The 19,104-nt window shown below is 36.1% G+C and overlaps 2 protein-coding genes across 2 annotated transcripts in view; both read right to left on the reverse strand.

Moving 5' to 3' along the window:
* Positions 1-8,565, reverse strand: part of LOC110099876 (fatty acyl-CoA reductase 8-like) — a 21,588-nt gene extending 13,023 nt beyond the window's left edge. Inside the window, exons 1-2 of the mRNA XM_028697157.1 lie at positions 8,434-8,565; positions 4,940-4,988 (exon numbers count right to left, since the gene is read on the reverse strand). Of these exons, the coding sequence (XP_028552990.1) occupies positions 4,940-4,988; positions 8,434-8,565 (181 nt within the window). The remainder of the gene's footprint in view (positions 1-4,939; positions 4,989-8,433) is intronic.
* Positions 8,566-10,786: 2,221 nt separating this feature from the next.
* On the reverse strand, positions 10,787-16,060 carry LOC114580247 (extensin-like). The gene is made up of 3 exons (XM_028697158.1): positions 15,883-16,060; positions 11,517-12,142; positions 10,787-11,464 (listed from the first exon to the last, which is right to left on the reverse strand). The coding sequence occupies exons 1-3, from the start codon at positions 16,058-16,060 to the stop codon at positions 10,787-10,789; spliced, it is 1,482 nt and encodes a 493-aa protein (XP_028552991.1).
* Between the last annotated feature and the right edge of the window lie 3,044 nt (positions 16,061-19,104).

Consider the following 19,104-nt stretch of genomic DNA (forward strand, 5'->3'; position numbering starts at 1 on the left):
TAATGTCTGATATACGACTGTAGTAACAAATCTTCATGTTATATCAACAAAACCTATGTCAATGTCAATTCCTCTCCCCAAATTAGAGAACTCTCATATTATTTTGTGTTCTAGCAATAACATGCATATGTATTATAATTACTAACTTTGAATTTTCTGTTAGTTATATTTTTATTTACTTGCATTCCTTTTTGAATAGCCTCTACGCTCACCCTATGTTTTCTCTTGTCTTATTATTTGCGAAGTACAATGTGTCCAGCATAGGCGAATTAATTGGATCATTTTCTTGGGAGCTTTTGAGTGGACACTCCATTGTCATGTATAATCTCTATTGCTTATAAAGACTTCTAATTATATACCAAAATTATTACACGTCACACATATTTTGTTAACAACTTTAGTTTAATATATATTCTAGAATGTTTAGTTAGCTAGCAATAGGTTAGTGCACTAACGAAGTCTTGGCCTTGTGGTGATTCAAGGCTTGCCCCCTTTTGTGAGCCCTAGAGACCATTATGGTCACCTTGTGCCTGTAGTGTATGCCCATTTATTTGTGTCATGTGCATCACAGTTTTCCCACATGAAGTGGGCACCGTTAGGATGTTCCCTTTTTTTGGGTGTAATACCCCCCACCTTCTATGAGCCATAGAGACTATTAGGTCATTTTAGGCATATAGTATAGGCCCCATATCTGTACCATATGTATCGCTGCTTTCCCACACGAAGTGGGCACTGTTAGGATGTTTTTTTTTTCTATTTTGTATGTGCCCCCATTCGTTAGGATCTTATAGAAACTCAATTTATAACTAGGATTACTTTCTTTTATTTTAGAACCCTAAACCCGTTGCACATGTACGTATGTCCAAAGGGATAGAAATGAACTTTCTTTCATCCCCTATAACTCTAGTGACACATAAGGACGAAAATTAAGGATATAGCCTTAGATAATATGGACTTAGGATGCATGCTCCCTATAAGATATAAACATTAAACATAAAAATTTTAGTGACATGTTACCCTAGGTTTAGTGGGCCATAACTTACTAATAATCAACCAACAAAATCAATCATAATTAAAGTCCAAATGCACTAAATCACTTAACTTTTAATTAAACCATAATCAATGCATAATCACTAAAATGCAAACTTGAACATAAACTTAAACTAAATCTAACCAACCCATTAATCATCCTCCAACACACCTAAAATTTAAAATATGTAAACTAAATTAGGAGAAAAAACCTAAACTAAATCTTGGTAAAATAAAAAGACTTTTTCAAACACAAACCTTAATTTATTAAACTCTCTCAATACCAATTGCATTTCTAATTTAAAAGACCTCTAATATTGAATATAAGTGAATTAAAATCTAATTAAATGAATAATATAAGAGAACTTTTAAGATGCTTAACCATAACCGAAAACTTAATAACTCAACTAAGACTTAATCAAACCTTAAGCTAATATTCTAAAATCGCTCAATAAACTCCTTAATACACAACAACCGCTTCAAAGATAAAGTTTATTGGATGGACTACTCCGAGCTGCGAGGCTGAGAGTCTTAAGGAGGTCTGGTTCCTTGAGCCTGGAGGAACAACACCATGAATGATATTTATGGAGTGTTAAAACTTTAAAATTAATTGATCATTAATGATTTAAACGAAATAAAACTCTTAATATAACTATATCAACTTAATTTTTAGGATGGACAACTACGGACTACGGGGCTATGTGTCCTAAGAATGCTTGATTCCTCGAGCCTGGTAGCACAACACCATGAAAAAGTTAATAGAAAACTTAACTAATTTAACCCTTTAATTAATAATAAGTTATTTAATTCATTTTTTTTTATTTCTAACCAAATAAACTCAATAAAATTGACTACTATTGGGTAACCCAGACCTATGAGATTATTAAGTTAGCCATAAGGAGGGTGAAATAAATCTCACGGCCTCAGTGATCAACAAATGTAGTAATCATCAAACATTTAAAATATACTCTAAAATTAACATTAAGATATTAATATTTAAACTTTAATTAAAGTTTCCTTTTTGACCTTCAACAAATCAGAACATAAAAGTAACTTCAACTAAATTATCCTGTACAGGACATATCCAAACCACACGGTATTTTACACACACTAGAGCTTGTTTACTAGGATCACCGATTATAGTCTTAGGTTAAGTCGTTAGTATATTTTGGTGTGATATTGGTACCTTGCATGGAGGGTATCCTTGGTATGTTTATTTACTTTTTATAACCTGGATATCATGCATACAAAATTACTTCCTCTTTTTTATATGCGTTAATTTATTAATTAATGTGCACATACATTACATTCATGCATACATATTTATTTGATTTACTTTCTGTTGCAAAAAAGAAAGAAAAGCAAAGTAGAATGTATCTAGGATGCTTGTAAAAAAGAAGACTTCAAGTAGAATGTACCTAGGTGCAAATGTATGTGCAAAGGGTCAAATATAAATGTAAGGTGTTAAGAGTTATAAAGGGGGTTGAAAATATTTGCTTATATATATACACATAGGGATCCAAAAGATAATACCCTATCTCGATGGTGTTGGATTTTGGAGTCCTATAGAAGATGCGGAGCTAAAAGATAATACACAAATATATTCAAATCCATGTTTCATAAGAGTAGAAAACTAGGTTTGTTGTGGTGGATCCTAGCCACCTTATTTTATTGTAGACCCTAAGTTGTATTTGTGTTTCAAATGATGAATAAAAAAGGATTTTATTTATGCATTTGCTTCATGCATCATTACACATGGCATTAGAGAAATTCATTTACATATTTTATGTATCACTGATTTAAACCTCAGAACTAAAAAAATCTTTGATTCCTTAGGATAGAGCTTTCTTATCCTGCATACATATAGGGTGATTGAATTTATTTAGGATGTTAGCTAGCAGCTCACTCCAGGCAAGCATGCCCAGATTGTCCACCCCTTAGTGTGTCTCTTTTCACTTCTAATGGATTTTGAATATGTCATTTCTCCTAAGATAGCAAATTTCATTTTTTTTATCTTTTAAACTCAAAATTTTAATCACATCTTTATATATTTAAAAAGTTTTAATCATTATTAAGGATAAAGAGAAGAGTTTATCTTCTATAGAATAGAACTTAGGAACTTTCTCTATGCACCAAATTAAGAAGAGAGTAATATAACATTCTTAATTGAGAGTTTTTCTAGGTTGATGCCTAGAATATAATTAACCGCGGGGGCTTACGCTCGTTGGAAATCGACCTCCACATCAAATAAACCTCATTCGAGCTGATGTATTAAATGAGGGAAATCTAATGATATTTTGGGTTATACATATTATTATCCATGGAGATGTGTAGGCTAAAGCCGTTATCCTTAATGGCTAATCATATGTATGACTCCATCTACTCTTCCATTGGCCTGCTTTCATAAAGTGCAAAGGCCTATGACCGCTTTGTCCTACGGGATAGAGCGGTCATACTCTTTACATTCTATTCCCCACAAGCAGAATCCTTTTGGAGACCCACAACCACTTTGGATGGCTTTTCAGAACTTGATATATAGGGAAAGTCTCTAAAGGTGAGTCTTCAAGATTAGATTACAAGTCATTGAGAATAGATGGTGAGTCCTCTTGGCTGAAGTTGTTGCTGGCTTGGGATGAGTTTGATACAAAGAGTTATTATGGATTCTATATGTGGATGCTTCTTGTTACTTGATCCAAAATACCCATAGGAGGTTGGTATTTTTGATTGTAAACCATTGCTATGGGATATAGAATTATCTTAATAAAATTGCTTTTTGGATCAAAAACCTATTGGGAAAGAACTTTGGAGGAGCCCAATGAGGAAAATTGCACATTTGGTTTGATCTTCTATGGTGAATCTTTTTATTTTGATCTCCATATGGGTGAGTAGCTACTTGCCCACAAGCTGGTGTTAGTGAATCCGTTGGAGGGCAAAGCTTCCTTAGGGGGAGTGCTGATTTAATTGCGTGCTCTCCAAATTAGAGTCCCATGAATTGGAATCTGATGAGATACGTATGAGTTTCATGCATTGGCATGTATGTGTACACAAGGATATCCTAACATAATTTATGTCATGTTGGTTTAAGAGTCTTTAGATTTAATTATGATTAATTTTTATATATAATATCATGAATGACACTAATCTCACAAGAAATCCAGAGACAAAGTTCATCATGAAGTTATTTTTTCACCAAAAATTTAGCTCAATCCCACCAAAGATATTTAAATTTATCTAAAAGTTTAATTTTGGAATATAATACTGCATTTATTTTGAAATTTTAGAAGATTGATTCTATTTATACTATATAGTGCATAATTTTCCCCAATTGTAAAATTTTTGTTTAATTAAATAAAATTGTTATGCTCCTCTTTATTTAATGATTAATTCTAATGATGCATGGATGTTATTAATGACTTCATAAGCTAAATTATTTTTAGGATGTAGTTTCACTAAATTGAGAAGATTTTTTACTTATGTATTATATATAATGGGCTAATATAAAATAAGTATACTAGTTATGAAGAAATAAAACTGTAAAAAAAAATAGGGCTTAAAACTAGATGTATTCCCTTTTTTTTCAAAATCCTCTTTAAGCATAGAAATTTTATATAAAAATCTAGAATATAATGGCTCTTCATGCATACTATATTTTCCTTTATCATTCCATCTATGGGATAAGAAGTTAGAGTTCTTTAGAAGAGCATCATTCTCATATTTGATTGATGAAGAAGCAAAATTTAAAGGAACATAGTTATAGGTTTACAAGGCCTTTTTATGATAGGGGTGTTAAAAGGGGTCAATTGGTGTGTCCAACCTAAATTGATCTCGGTCTAAACGGGTTGACTCTAACCCGACTCAATTTTGCAAATGTGTCAGGAATTACAACCAGAAAAGGATCAGTAAGGATTACCAGGATGACCCGGCCCTACTTCAGAAGTCACAACTGCATATTCCATGCACTGAGTTTAGACACGAATGCAAGTGGCTGAGTAGGAATGCACAAGCGAGGTGAGAGGGAATGGGAAGTAGGGCTAAGGAACGATAGCATTATGCAGGATGAGGGATCTAGCATCTAGCATGACCACATTGGCACGAGTGACTGAGTGGGAATTCCCAAACGAGGAAAGCTTGGGCTATAGGTGAAGAAAATATGAGTTACAACCAAAGGATTGCAGGGTTGAGTCGTGACTCACGAGCGCAGGCACAGGGGTGGAGCAACTAACACAGGGGGGGAGTATGCCGAAGTGGGTTAGCCAGTGTGAGTCGAGGATGCTGGCTGTGAGGTTGATCTAGGTCAAATCAAACCCGACCTGATTTATAAACAGGTCAAAAACTCAAAATTGACCCATATGTCACATGGGTTGACCTGAACCCAACATTTTTTTTTGTACGAGTCAGGCTTTGGGTCATGTCAAATATTGACAGCCTTAGTAGTGCATGTGTTTGTGTGTGTGTGTGTGCCAATAAAAGGAGCATTTTAACTTGTGTCAACTACTATTTGTTCTCAAAGATCAAGCTAATTTAAGAGCCTAGAACAATTCATGTGAGCTTCTTAATTACAATCAACCTTATTAGAGCAATAAATTCATTATGAGAAAGGAAAAAATTAAACATGAGTGGTACTCGCCAACAAAAAAAGCCAAGACATGGTCCCTCTCTTAAACCATCCCAATCTTTCTTATAATGCATCAAGAATTAAAATTATAAGTTCATAGGTCACATTAACACACATATTTGTTAACTTGTATTCCACAAACACATTCCATAATAAATTAACCATTGTACTTGATGGAAATACAATTATGATTAATTTGAATTTAAGATGAATAACTAGGAGAGCTCAACAAATATTACAATCAAATGCATGCATCATTCATTTTATGCTTATGCTCTCCAACAAATTAAGGTTGTATGAACAGCCTAATATCAAATTTCAATATTCTACCTAAGCAAATACTTGATTACACATGGAATGTGATTGTTAATCAAGTATTCATCACATTCTATGTTCTTGGGATCAAAATCAAACAAATTCATCTCGTCATTATTCACCATTGCCTTTTCAAACCTTCTAAGTTAGAATCATCAAAGTTACAATCAATCACAATATTGAATAAGAATATTATCGATATCTCAAATATAAAGAATAGAATTATACATTATTCAATAGTCATAAACTTGAGCTTACCTTTCTTTAAAGAATGTATATGGTGCATAGATATCAGCAAGGTGGATCACATGCTTATATTTCTTCCAATATGTTTTGAATTGTTGAGTAAACAATCCAAAAAGAGAAAGATTCATCAAGCACAAGCCCTAAACAGAAAGCCACAACACCAAAGAATATTGTGTTAACCACACTCCCCTTAATAATAATCTCAGGTTAAAATCAATATAATAATAATAATAATAATAATAATAATAATATTGTATTATGTTTTAGGTGTGTAAATTTGCCTTTATTATGTATATGAAATCAATATTTTATGTAAGACAGTATTATATCATTATCAATATATATATTCTTGTAAATATCTAGCATCATTGCAAATAAAGGTATTTGACCAAATTTGAAACTACTTCTGGATCTCCTAAAATGCATGAAATATCTTCATTTGCATAACCAAGTATTACACTGTCAATTGTCCTACAACATTAAGTGAATGTTGACTTAGATCCAACCTGGCAAAGATTCTATGTAGTCACTTGTTATAATTGTTGGGCGCATAATAACTAGTGGCACGTCTCCTCTTAAATGACCTAGAAGTATTTCTCCCATGGCCTTTGTAAATACATAGGTATTTGGCTAGCCATTCATTCTAGCCTGCAAGAGCAAATAAAAAAACTTACTAGCTTAAGATAGCATATCCATGTAAGAAAATAACAAACAACTAATTTGAATAGCTTATAATAACATGGAAAAACATAATAAAAAAATATATCAAAGATTTTGTATAGTTTATTATTTTAAGGATAAAATTTCATTCAATATTATTATTCAAAGAATAATATTATCTAACCAGCGGTTTGGCCAGTGGAAACTTTGATATCAGAAGCTTATTTTAATCGCCTGAATTTTAATATAGTCGCCGATAAATATCGATAGTTTATCGGCGATAAATCAGCGATCAACTGGTGGCTAGGCTGCCAGTAAAACTGGCATTTGAGATGGCCGGTACGCTGCTGGTAATTAACCGATTGTTGCCGACACTATGAACGCTAGAAATTATTAGCTGTTTTTGTTGCCGAAAAGCCGTCGGAAAATTTAGCCGCTGGAAATTGACCGCCATAACTTGTTTCTTATGTGGTTTATACCGGTGGTTACTTATTTCATCAAAAAATTGCCAGTAATTTTTTAGAAATGCCAAAAATTTATCATAACTGTCGGAAAATGTCGCCTGTAATTGGCAATTTTCTCTGTAGTGTTCGAAATCATACTCACCTTGAATCCCAGCGCGGTCGTCTCAGGCAGGGCTGGTGGGCAATGTGGGAGGCGAGAGGGCAGCCGGTCTGGCAGTAGGGAGCTTGGTTTTCTTAATCTATATATATATATATATATATATATATCAATTTTTAGTGGCATTACTCTGCTGGAAAGCCATCGAAAAAAATTACTGTTAGAAATTAGCCACCAGTTGTCGTTTCCTATGTGGCTTTTACTGGTGAAAAAATATTAATCGGAAATCTTATTTTCCATCATAAATTTGCAAATTTTCACCGAAAAAAAACCGCCGATAATGATCGATTTTCCTGTAGTGAAATTTAATATTAGGAATGCTTGTGAGATTTTAACCTCTAATTTGTTATTATAACATTTTTGAATAATTTCAAATTTTTCATCATATAATTCAAAATCAACATTTTTTTATTATTAAACTAAAAAGCATTGGTGGAAAGCCTCCTTTAATGATTAAAAAGGAACAAAAGTGGAAAAAAACAAATTAAAACCAACGATTGCTAATTAACTTGCAGTTCTTCACCAAGTTATATTCAGAAGAAATTATACACATAATATAAAATTTCCCCTAAAATTACAAAATTACCATATCTAAGTAACATATTAATAAATTTCCATAAAGAATGAACGTGGATAACAAGTCACATGTAGAGCTAAATTTTATGTTTGAATTTTGAATTTTTTTTAACTAAACACTGTAATCAACACACACTCTCTCTCTCTCTCTCTCTCTCTCTCTCTCTAAATATTTTATAACAATAATAGGGTTGGCTTGAAAATGTGAAAATTTGATTTAAAATTGACCAAATATCATAAACCCAAGCCTTGCTAGTGTAAAATAATTTTTTTTTATTCTGATCTTGATCAACCCATTTGAACTAGAGTCAAAGTAGTGTCTAACGGCTCAATTTGATCAATATTGATAAATATTAAAAAGATAGTTATACCTTATTTTGCATGCGCTTTGCAGCCAACTTGGCATCCCCATCTCTCACAAGAAGGAAGAGTTTATTCACATTAGGTTGTACTCTAATAACTTTCTCCACAAAGACTTCAAACCAAGCAACAAACAACAACATGAGATAGAACTATATCTTTCAACTTTTGAAAGTGAGACTAAGGCTTCGTTTGGGATAGCTTTTTCACTGCTTCTTAAAATTAAAATTTTTGTACTAGAAAGCTGCTTTAAGAAGCAGTAAAAAAGCCACCCCAAACGAAGCCTATGTCTTTGTTTGGGTCGACTTCCTTACTACTTCTTAAAGCAGCTTTCTAGTATGAAATTTTAATTTTTTGAACTAGAAAGATGCTTTAAGAAGAAATTAGAAAGAAATCCCAAATGAAGCTTTTGACGAAGACCTCTTTACTAAATAAAGGGAATGTAATCATCAAGAAAAGAGATCTTCGTCAAAATCCATCAAGGTACTGTGACATTGTTTTTCAGCTTGTTAAGAAGGCGTAATGTTCTGGGGCTATTTGTTCTTGCAATTGCATGAACATAAATTTCAAGCATTTTCTTCCAACGGCTCTTCATAATCAGTTGGACTAAAATAGAGAAGGACATATTTGGTGAACTCATCCCATGTAAGGGTCCACAAAATTTTGTCAACCAAAAGTGCCATTGTAGGGTGATTCCGTCAAGATGGAAGATGCTAGTTGAACTTTTGATCTTTGGCAATATTTTTAAATTCAAAATATTGTTCTTCTTTATGAGGCCATCCAGTTGGATCCTTACCATTGAACACTGGAAAGGGCAATTTGAGGTGTTGGTGATGGTGGTCATTGTTGGTGCTAGAATGAGCAACCTAGGGTGAAGGTGAGGATTCACTTGGCACAAATTTGTTAATTTTAGGGTTGCTAGTGTGTGAACTTAAGGAAGTCCACATGGCTTGGAGTTCAGTTAAAATTATTAGAAGGGCTGAATTCAGTGTTCAAAGTTGAGCTCAAATAACACTAAGATTTTGTTTGTGATAGCTTTCTTACTGCTTCTTAAAGCAGCTCTTTAGTATAAAAAATTTAAGTTTTAAACTGTAAAGCTATTTAATAAGAAATAAAAAAGTTGACCCAAACAAAGCCTAAGATGTCCATGACCTCACTACGGAATTTAGCATTTTTTTTCTCACGAGTTTCCTTAGTTGAAAAGATCTGATTCCAATGACATGATTAATTTTTATAGAGGAAGAAGAGGAGAATGGGAAAGAAGATTGGGGTATAAATTTTATCAATTATTTAGTTTTTAACTCTTCATCCTATTTCATTCCTTATTTCCCTTACAAAGAATAGTCCTACATAAATTAAAACAAGCAACTAACATTGCTTAAATGGAGGTAAACCAACTTCCTCCACTAACCCAACTAGCAGCCTTCATTAGCTTTTTTAAAATAGGTGTAGAATCCTATTGGTCATCAAAGAATTAAAAAAGTTGTATGAGATGCACTTCTAATGATTACATAGCACCTTACATTTCACCTTGAAAGAATGGTCACAGTTAGAAATAATATGACAAATAATTTCAGTTTCTAGTATACATTGTTACGATGCCTGTTAAACATAATGATTTTTTTTAAAGGAGCAAATGTTTAATTTAAATTAGAAATAGATGTAGAGTATTAAAAAAAGAAAAAAGAAACAAATCAGTCAAATAGAATGACACATTCCATTTGAATACCCCAAAGTTTTATAATATCAAATAGACTTCTTCTATTAAAAGATCACTTCTAAAGATTATTAAATAATTAAAGCATACAGATATAAAAGCCATTTAAAGTAAAAAAATGATATTTCTTATTTTTTATTAAGAATTGTTATAGCTTGGAAGATTCGTGGTGGTAGAGTGAGTAAACTTTTTATCTTAGCGATGCACAGATATCCAGCACACAAACAGAAAGAGAAAAGCAAAACAATAGAACTCTTTTACGCGGAAAGCCTAAAGAGGGAAAAACCATGGGGCCTCACCTAGGTGAAAAGATTCAACTAAACTAGAATGAATTACAAGGGTTGACCCATCCCTTGATTTAGAGTTGGTCAGATTACAGTAATTTGAAGAGCTAGTTAAAGGTATGATGATGGTCGGACAGAAATCCAATGGCTTTTATGCGGAAGTTTGACTAACAAGGAATGATTCGACGAAGGTCTGGCAGTGAACGGCGGCCAGAAAGTGGTTCGACAAAGGTCGGGTTGAAGTCCGGTGGTGGTCGGTGGCCAGGAGGTGGTCCGACAATGGTCGGCAGCCTGGCGGTGGTCGAACGAAGGTTGGGCTGAAGTATGGCAGCGGTGGAAGGCCGGGCGATGGTCTGGCGATGATCATCGATCAGGCGGTGGTCCGACAAAGGTCGGGCTGAAGTCCGGTAGCCGTCGGCGGCCGGGTCGAAGTCCAATGGCGCTCGAAAGCCGGGCGGTGGTCAGACGAAGGTCGGGTTGAAGTACGGCTGCAGTCGGCAGCCGGGCTAAATTTTGATGGCAGTCGATAGCTGGGCGGTGGTCTGATGAAGGTCGACCTGAAGTCTGGCCGTGGTCGGCGGTCGGGCTGAAGTCCAGCGGCGGTCGGTAGCTGGGCTCTGGTCCGACGAAGGTCAGGCTAAAGTCCGATGGCGATCGATGGTCGGTGTCGGGCGGTGGTTCGGCGGCAGTCGGTGGTCGGGGGGTGGTCCGATGAAGGTCGGGCTGAAGTCTGGAGGCAGTTGACTGCCAAACCGTGATCCGACGAAGGTCGATATGAAGTCCGGCTGAGGTCGGCGGCCGGGCGGTGGTCCAGAGATGATCGGTGACCGTGCGGTGGTATGCCAAAGGTCGGGTTAAATTCAGGTGGCAGACGACGGCCTGGTTGAAGTCCGGCTGTGGTTGGAAGTCAGGCGGTGGTTCCATGAAGGTCGGGCTGAAGTCCGGTGGAGGTCGTGACAGGGCGGTGGTCCAAGGGGGGTCGTGGCCGGGCAATGGTTCGACGAAGGTCGGGCTGAAGTCCGATGGCGGTCGATGGTCGGGCTGAAGTCCAGCGGCAGTCGACAATCTGGCGGGGGTCCGACGAAGGTCGAACTGAAGTATGGAGGCGATCGTCGGACGGCAGCCGGGTGGTGGTCCGGTGAAGGTCGACAGTAGGGCGGTGGTCAGACAAAGGTCGGGTTGATGTCCTGCAGCGTTCGGCGACCGTGGTGAAGTCCAGTGATAGTCGGCAGCCGGGCAGTGATCCGATGGAGGCCAGGTTGAAGTCCATCTCCAGTGGGTTGTCAGGCGATGGTCTGGTAGTGGTTAGCGGCCGGGCGGTGGTCTGGCTGTTGTCGGCAGTCGGGTGGTGGTCCATTGGCGGTCCAACAGCGATCGGCGGTCGGGCGGTGATCCGGCAGCATTCAGAAGGTTCGAGGTGGTCTAGCGGCGTTCGGCGGCCTAGCGGTTGTTCCGCGGTGGTCGAAGGCCAGGCGGTCGGCAGCCGAGTGATGATCCGACGAAGGTTGGGCTGAAGTCCGCTGACGGTCGGCGGCCTGGATAAAGTTCGACGGAGGTCGGCAGCCGGGCGGTGATCTGACGAAGGTCGGGCCGGCCGGGCGGAAGTCCAATGACGGTTGGCAGCCGGGCGGTGGTCCGACGAAGGTCGGGCTGAAGTCCAGCGGTGGTCCGGTGACGGTCGGCGACCCGTCAGTGGTCCAACGAATGTCTGGCTGAAGTCTGGCGGCGGTGATCCCAAATTTAATTTTGAAATTGGAATGCAGATGATCCCAAATTTAATTTTGAAAGTTTCCAACTTGAAAATGCCTCGAGATTTGTGCTCAATCAAAACAATTTTTTGAGGATGTATCAAGAATATATATATAATGTAATGGATTTAATTTTTGTGTTGTTATCCTTTATATTTATCTATTTATTTTTTGATTTGATATATATTATATTATAGTGTGATGTAATTTTTTTTCTTAAAATGGGAAATTTTCTTTTGGATTGTTGGATTCAAATTTGTCTAAGGATGATACCCAACCCTACTAATAGCTGTTTAGTAGAAGATAGTTAGAGAACTAACTAAGAATGTATTTTGTATAGAGAGTGAGTGGAAACCTCTAATATCTTTGTGAATAATCCCTAGATTTTGATGTCTAAACTATGCATCTCACCTCTTTTTCATAGAGTTCATAGGGCTACATGAAAGACTGCGCATAAAATAAGTAGAAAAAATAGTGCATGATGTGATCAGTGCAAATAGCATAGATACATGGACTAGCTAAAAAGATTTACATGTGGACCCCTATCATTGATGATCCCTTCTCTCTGATGCGTAGATTGAGTGAGTCTTTATGAGAGACTCTTTGAATGACTTTTTAGAACATGATATATAGGGAAAGTTTTTGAAGGTGAGTCCTTAAGAACAAATAATAAGTCCTTGAGAATAGATAGTGAGTCCTTTTAGCTGAAGCTATTTCTAGCTATTGCTGGCTTAGGATGAGTTTGATCGAAAGAGTTATTGTGGATTCTATATGTGGGTGCTTTTTGTTAATTGATCCAAGATAACCATGGGTGGTGGATGTTTTTGATTGTGAACAGTTTGCTATGTGAAAGAGAATTATCTTAAAAAGGCTTCTTTTTGGATCGAAAACCTATGGGAAAGACCTTTGGATGAGCCCATTGAGTACAATTGCACATTTGGTTTTATCTTCTATGGTGACCCTGTATATTTTGATCTCCATATGGGTGAGTAGCTACTTGCCCACAAGCTGGTGTTAGTGACTCCATTATAGGGTAGAGCTTCCTTAGGGTGAGTGGGATTAAAAGTTAGAGTTCCTTAGACGAGCATCATTCTCATATGTGATTGATGAAGATTCAAAATTTGAAAGAGCATGGTGACAAATAAACAAATTTAGTTGAAGTTTAACATAACAAATTAATCTAGTTAAGGTAAGAGTAAAATTAATTGCATTATTAACATGATTAGGCATAATGATAGCTTAAATCTCTAGGATATTATGGTTGTTCAGTTTAATGTTTAAGGAAATGTCATTTAAAGTAGAGGTGGTGCTTAATATACTATGATACTCAATGATTTTTTAATTACAAGAAGATGGATGGGGAATAATTTTTTGAGTAAAATAACCCATAAAATAAGCGTTGGGCTCAACAATAGTAACCTCATTATTATCAGCCACAAAAGCTAATTCTTACATATCAATTGAAAAATAAAAGTATTAATTTTAAGCAATTTATAGAGTTGTGTGTATTATGTTATTTAAAATCCTATAAAAGACATGGTAGAGGAAAGTTGGAGCAGCAAGGATATTGTGCTCATTAACTTTATTGTGTTGTGAAACTCTAGCAATCAAAGGGGTTGGGGGCAATAGAACCTCAACATTGAATTGGACATAAGGGATGGCTCTATTTGAGTTATTTTATTATTACTTCCACCAGTTTTACTTATGACATTGGATTATTACTAGTTTTGATACATACATCGACACTACTTAATACTATTGATTCAATTTTCTAATACTGAGTACATGATGCATATAATATACTGAGTATGTGATTAAGATACTAATATGATATATGTATATACATATATATGATTTTACAACATTGATATAATTTTCTAATTATTATTATTGATTATATGGTTTTATCACCTTATATAATTCTTTATTGATTGATAATATTGATACGATGACTATTTCATTAATTCATTATTCATATTGAATTATTTTCTTCTCAACTGTACTAGCTTTTGTAGTGCATTATTTCAGCATTTACATACTTTAGTACTACTGTATGTGAGTTTTACTACTTATGTACTGATTCATGATCATATAAATATTACTAATTTGATTTGACTGCAAACATGCATATTACTTCTTTGTTATGCTTTGAGTTCAATTATAGGATTTGGTTACTTGCTGGGCTCTTGAGCTCATTATATTTGGCTAAATAATTTTAGGTAGGGAAAGGGAGCAAGGGTGTAAGAATGACTAGGATCCTTCAAGTTTAGATTCTTGTTATTTTATCTATTCATTTTAACTCAGGATATAATTGCTGTGGTATAATTTAGATCATGAGTTGTGTATATAATTTTTAAAAATTAATACATATTTATATATTAATATTTTAATTGATAGTTTTATTTTTGCTGGTATTTATATTAACAAAAATATTAGGCAGCTCTGGCCATTGTATATTAAATGAAAAAAAAAAAATAGATTTTGGAGCATAATAGAGGATTTCAATATAAATCAATAATAACTTATATCAATTTATAACATCTTTATTAAAATTTAGGAATTTTATCATTAAAGGTTATAAGGAGCCCAAATATGCTGAACATAACTTACCCTAAAATGCGGCATATCAAAATATGGGTCCTCAAACCTATGCCCTAGACTGTAGTGCTTTAAAGAAAAGAAGGTTGGGGTATCCCACCTCGTAGTTCAAAATCCTAAGCTAAGATAACTTAATTTAAAAGGTATTAAGATGGTTGAAGGAGATCAATTCTCAATTCATATGACATAGACTAAGGGTAGCATGTGAGCTCCTTCATTCCAAACAAGGCCCACCATATATGTGTATTACAATGTCTCATTGGTGCATTTCATCAAGCAACTAACATGTGATATCATGAATATCCATAGAACTACTCAATGTGGAAAAACCAAGCTTTACACCCTAACGGAAAGAAAATCTATGCTCATCAACAAGTTTAGTTAATCACATAACCATGTAATCTCCACCCATTTAACTAGGAACTTTAGAATGAGGGAAAGCATGATTAAGCTGCAACCTTCTAAATATACTTGCTAAAACGTAATCATGACAATTTTTTTGAATCAAGTTGTTTAACACAATCCATGTCTAACAATCATAGAAGACGGAAGAGAGAGAGAGAGAGAGAGAGAGGAGGGGAGAAGGAGAAGAAGCAAGAAGAGAAAGGGAATACCTTGTGAATGAAGGAGATCAACGGACAAGGCAGATCGATGGAGGTTAGTCTAGTTTAGGAGTACAAGGGGCGATGGGAGCAAGGTCACCAAAGGGGGTTCGGCCTGGCTGTGGTTGTCGGGATGGGAGCGAGGCTTCAGCCTCAGCTAGGTCACCTGAATAAGAATAAGGGTTGAGGCGTCCAACGTGGGGTTTGAGATGGCTTCAGCTCTTCGTTGGTCATGCCAATAGTGGGAGACGGGGGGTTTCACCCCTTTCTGAGCTTCGCAGGCGAGAAAATGAGAGTGGGAAAGGAGACAGAGGCTTTGGCTTGGGCTCACACGAGAGAGAGAGAGAGAGAGAGAGAGAGAGAGAGAGAGAGAGAGAGAGAGTGGGGAGGGTGCCGGGTCTGGTCTGATCCAAAGGAGAGCGAAAGATCTCGAGATCAGAGGTATCTCTTGACTCGTGGACTAAGAGAACCAAGGGAAGATGGAGGTAGCAGTCTTCAGTGTTGTGCGAACCACTAAGAAGGGAAGCAACGAGAACCGATAGAGCTAGGGCGGGAGGCTTGCTAATGTCGTCATGTGTGGAGGGGATGCCAATCGCCCTAGTCAAAACCATGGATGGGGCTTTTCTTCTCTCAAGTCCAGAGTGCTTTGGCTCCACAGAGCAGAGAAGCACAGGAAGGGGACTGGACATGTTCGATCCCTCTAAAGACCTCTGCCTCCCATCAAAAATTAGTAAATCACACGACTACAACCTTTGGTAATGACAGACTTCGAGCTTCAAGGCAAATCGAGACTGTAGGATCTATTTCCCAATAGAATACTAAATTCAAATGGGTTCAGAAAGTCAATGAAGCCTCAATTGGAATTAGGCTGAACCAATTTGGCTAAAATAAAACACAAATCAAACCTAATTTGACTCAATCCAGGCTAGCTTAGGATCGATTTGACTCGACCAAATTAATTCAATAAAAATCAAACTCAAATGAACGCCAATTCGAATTGAATCAAGCCTAATAAGACCCGATCAGCTCGATCAAATGCGCTCAAGGGTAAAACAAAATAAAAATAAGGTCAACATTGGTCTCTCCTAAAGACTCACCCAATATACTTGTCAAAGAGAATGGATCATCAAAGATAGGGTTCCACATGTATGTCTTTTTAACTAGTTCACATATTTATGTTATTTGCATAGATTACACAACATGGACTATTTTTTCTATTTATTTTATGCTCAATCTTTCATATATCCCTCTTAACTCTATAAACAAGAGGCATCATACTATAGGAATTATTCACAAAGATATTAGAGTTTTCCACTTACATTATATACTAAACACGTTCTCACTTGGTTCTTTAACTATCTTCTACTAAACACCTATTAGTAGGGCTGGGTATCGTCTTTGGAAAAATTTGAATCCAACAATCCTAAAGAAAATTTTTCCACTTTTTATAAAAGCCAAAAAAAATCTTTAAAAAGACAAATAAGTAGCATTATTTAAAAAAAAAAAAAAGACCAAGAAGCATGCACATTGTAACATGAAGCATGATTTATAAATGCAACTAATCATATAGGTCCCAGAACTTGTAACTTAATTTATAAAGAAAAAAACTTACATCAGACTATTGTAATATAATATATATCTAATAAAAAAATAAATAGATAAATATAAGGGATAATAACTCAAAATTAAATCCATTGCAAACACAAAAAATAAAAAATATCATCTATATATGTGTGTGTGTGTGCGCGCGCTTTAATCATTTAATAATCTTTAGAACTGCATCTTTTGACAAATTACATTCAAAATAAGAAGTTTATTTGATATTATAATAACTTTTCTTTTTGATATTTATGTCTATTAAGACAAATTCACACACACATCACATATGCAAGACTCGAACCCAAGACCTCTTAGTTGGTAGCCAAATCCCGATGATGTTTTGTGGGTTTCAAAAATCTAAACATTCATTCTAATATGATTGCGACATTATGTTGACCTGGCCACTAGGATCAATCCAGACCATAGATCAATCTAGACCTTAGGATCAACCTAGATCTTAGATCTATCCAGATCTCAATTCCATTCAAACTTCAATCAAATCCAGACTTACAAACCAACCAGGACTTTAAACCTATCCAGACCTTAATCTCCAGTTCAAACTTATATCCTACCTTTGATCTAGTTCGACCCTATCCTATCACTTATAATCATCCAAATGATCATAAATGATATGGATAATTCAAGTCCAATCATCCAGGCTCAAAACATAATTCAAATCCTGAAATATAGACCAAAATTCAAAGGTAAAAGGCTAAGTCCTAAAAGCCTTTTCCATCGAATTTTTAAACACTTCAAAACCCAGTAAATTGACCTCTGATTCAGAGTTTATCAATTTCATATTGATAGGATATGTCTCTATATTAAACCCTCCAAATTTTAGACCATTTTGAGGTTTCTAACCCCAGAAAATAAATCAAAATCCAAAGGCTGTAAAATCTTCAAATATTTACAACCTATGCCGCTAGACTTGCTACCTAGTAGATCCTGACCTTAGAGCTTTCTCCAAAGCCTCTAATTACTTCCAAACCCTAAATCCTTACCCATTGATCATTAAACTACATTTTGATGGACCCACTTTGACCCCTAGTTGACCAGAGATCAAAATGACTAAAATGTCCCTTAAGGGCAATTTTAAAGTTTTCTCCAGACTTCAATATGCCCTTTTCAAATAAAATCCCAAAACCTCTTCTAATGCATGCTAACCACCATTAGGAGTGCAATGGACTTAAGCCCTGACCCTGATCAAGCTTGGTTGACCAGGTCAACACCTTTTAACCAAAATATCCATTTCAAATCAAACGAACTCCAAATTGCTTGGAACCACTTCCAGCAAGTCTCAAACATCAAACCAAAATTGTTGGACCCAAACCCAGACCCTAGATCAACCTAGTTGACCAAGTCAACCTAGGTTGACCAAATAGGCCCTTAAGGGTCAAAATAGGAATTTTGACTGAATTGACCTCCCAAGACCTAAGGACCATCCTCGTTGGTCTTCAAATGTCATTTCAAATTTATTGAACCCATTTCCAAACCCTGGATCCACCTGGTTGACCAAATCAACCAGTGCTGACCCAATGGCCCATTAAGGGCCCAAATAGGCCCATTTGATCCTAATGACCTATTTAAACCCCAAAAATGCATCCACTATACTCCAAATATCAAGTTAAACATGTCAAGCCTAAACTCACCCACTAGGTCAAAACCTGGTTGACCAAGTCAACCTAGGTTGACCCAAATACCCCTTAAGGCTTTGAATGGGTTTTTTCAACCCATTTAAAATATCAAACTCCCTTTCAAGGCATTTAAAGCAACATTTAAGACACCCTTTACTGCCACCTCAGCAGTCAAGAGGGTTAGTTGACTGGTCAATATAGTAAACAAACCTCTCTAAAGGGCTTTTAAATGGTTAACCCTATTAAATATTGATCCTTTTCTTCATGCACTGAACTTAAAGCATTTCATCAATGCTTGAAGCCACCATGGATGCCACCTCACTCCTTTTGACTGTTTGACCAGTCTAATGGTCAAACAATTGGTTTGGAGGGGTCAAATATGGTCAAAATCCATGTTAAGCTTAATCCCTTCTATCTTAAACCCCTCCAGCAGTATTAAGGCACTCTAAACCTTCACTAGGACCTTCTCTAGCCCTTAGATTGTAAACAAATTGCTCTTA

Source organism: Dendrobium catenatum, unplaced genomic scaffold (assembly GCF_001605985.2).
Source record: "Dendrobium catenatum unplaced genomic scaffold, ASM160598v2 fragScaff_scaffold_884, whole genome shotgun sequence".
Lineage (NCBI taxonomy): Eukaryota > Viridiplantae > Streptophyta > Magnoliopsida > Asparagales > Orchidaceae > Dendrobium > Dendrobium catenatum.

What these genes read in the sequence shown, in the direction of transcription:
- LOC114580247 (XM_028697158.1), bottom strand. Translation starts at nt 16,060, where the DNA reads ATGTCCAGTCCCCTTCCTGTGCTTCTCTGCTCTGTGGAGCCAAAGCAC. An exon ending in CGTTGCTTCCCTTCTTAGTG is followed by an intron (nt 12,143 to 15,882) that starts GTTCGCACAACA and finishes CACCGCCGCCAG; the next exon opens with ACTTCAGCCAGACATTCGTT. An exon ending in ACGATCGCCTCCATACTTCA is followed by an intron (nt 11,465 to 11,516) that starts GTTCGACCTTCG and finishes GCTGGACTTCAG; the next exon opens with CCCGACCATCGACCGCCATC.